Source organism: Triticum urartu, chromosome 2A, assembly GCF_056163025.1.
Source record: "Triticum urartu cultivar PI428250 chromosome 2A, HENAU_Tu73, whole genome shotgun sequence".
NCBI classification, from domain to species: Eukaryota; Viridiplantae; Streptophyta; class Magnoliopsida; order Poales; family Poaceae; genus Triticum; species Triticum urartu.
In genome coordinates, this window is record NC_141874.1 from 535,082,450 (window position 1) to 535,084,474 (window position 2,025).

Consider the following 2,025-nt stretch of genomic DNA (forward strand, 5'->3'; position numbering starts at 1 on the left):
CTCGGGCCACCGCAGAACCGTCGGCCACCCGGACTTTGCTCGACGGCATCATCCAGCAACAGCGAGGAAGGAAGATGGGATCGCCTACCGTGTCGCTTGTGCGGACGACGTGGTATATAACCTCCAAGCTCCTGACATGGAACTCCATTCGGCTCAAAATCTAACATACTACTTCCTCTGTAAACTAATATAAAAGCATTTAGGTTACTATTTTAGTGATCTAAATGCTTTTATATTAGTTTACGGAGGGAGTAATAAGTAGGAGTAACTGATAATTCCCGATAATTAATAATGGCCAAGAAATCACACGGCAACTAGTGAGAGTGGCATAGTGGCGAGAGAAAAGAAATGAACAAGTAATCCATGGAAAGAGTACTAAAGGAAGATGAAGCACTCCATAGCCACCGAGGGGTTCTGGCCCATCGCGGCGTCCGCCGCCTCCCTGCGCTCTTTTCCTGCCAATGGCGCCTCGTCGAGTTCATCTCCAACCTCCATCGGGGCCCGTCCGCGGCCGCATTGCTGCTTGGTTTTCTCCGAACTGGTGCTCTCCTTCGGAGCCTTCCGGGTGGCGCTCGATTGCCGGCTGATGGCGCCGCTTGCTGCCGGAGAGGCCGGCGGGCGCCTAGACGGGGAATCTGACCTCCTGCCAGAATGCTCGCCAGGGTCCCGCCTGACGCCACTCCCTCCGTTACCGTTGATGTTTGTGTTGAGGGAGCGCTTGGCAGACGACGGCAGCGCCATGTCGGCTTCCCTTGCGGAGTAGCTCCGTCTGACGGCGCTCTCGGCGGCCCTCCTCGCTGCGGAAGGGGAGAATCTGCCACTGCGGCACCCGATGCCGGACACCACCGCGGGCGACTCTCGCCGCGGCCGCGGCGGCACCGGCTGCTCGCTGACATTGGTCCCCGACCTCCTCTGCTTCGCCGCAGGGGACGGCGACCGCGCCCTGCCGTTCCCGGCGTCCTTGCATTTCTTCTTCTGCTCCGGTTCCATCCTCCTGGCCCTCCCCTTCTCCGGCACGTCCACCGTCCTCTTCTCCACTTCCTGCTCCCTTCCAGCCTTCACCATCGCCTTGTCCACCACGGAGGAACCCACCGACACGCTATCGGAAGCATCGCCTTCCTCGTGTTCCTGTACCATCTTCTCCTTCTCAGGCTCAGGCTCAGGCTCAGGCTGCGGCTCCGGCTCCGGCTCCGGCGGGCTTGTCCGCCGCACTGCCGTCTCCGACAACACCTCCTTGACCTCCTCCTCCACCACCACGGGCGGCGGAGGCAAGGCATTATCCTTCTCCGGCGGGAGCGGCGGCGCCACCTTGGCCTCGGCACTGCCGTGCGCGGCCTTCTTGCTCACGCAGCTACCCATGCCGGGCGCGCCAAGAAGCAGCGCGCGCAGGCGCCTGTGCTTGACACGAAGAGCGGGTCGAGGGAGGAGTAGATGGCGATGAGCGTGGTGGCGCGCGGGAGTGGGTGTGATTGGATGCCAGAGTCAATCAGATGGCGCTCATCGAGATGGTGAACGAATGCATCTGCACGAGGCGGGGGAAGGAATCGGATCGATCGATCATGGATGACCCATGCGTAGTATAAATCCTCGCGGTCAACTAGCTCATGTTCGTTCCTCTCTCTACCTCTTGCCTCGCTGCACGTTGGCCGCCTTACAATAACTCGGGTCAATCTGCCCCTGAGCTGGCGCCATCACTGCTCTAACTCCCAGCAGCTGCGCATGCTATTACTACCGCTGTTGCTGCTGCCACAGTACTGCTCAATCATCTAGGGTGCGGTGCTACAGCCTACTACGCTTGAACCGGATGCTCGTACGCCCATGACAGTCGGATCGACGAATGGACGGTGAAGATCGATGACACTAACAAATCACCTAAGAAATACTTCCTCCGTCTTATAATATAAGAATATCTTTGATACTATAATGACCACTGTAGTAAGTACTTTCTCCGTCTCATAATGTATAACATTTTTTTGACTCTAATGTAGTGTTAAAAATGTCTTACATACATTATAGGACAGAGGG

The 2,025-nt window shown here is 57.5% G+C and overlaps 1 protein-coding gene across 1 annotated transcript; it reads right to left on the minus strand.

The window, feature by feature from the left end:
• Positions 1-285: 285 nt before the first annotated feature.
• On the minus strand, positions 286-1,686 carry LOC125541777 (uncharacterized). Its single transcript, XM_048705108.2, has one exon. It carries the CDS (start codon positions 1,357-1,359, stop codon positions 376-378), a length of 984 nt encoding a protein of 327 aa, XP_048561065.2. The 5' UTR covers positions 1,360-1,686; the 3' UTR covers positions 286-375.
• Between the last annotated feature and the right edge of the window lie 339 nt (positions 1,687-2,025).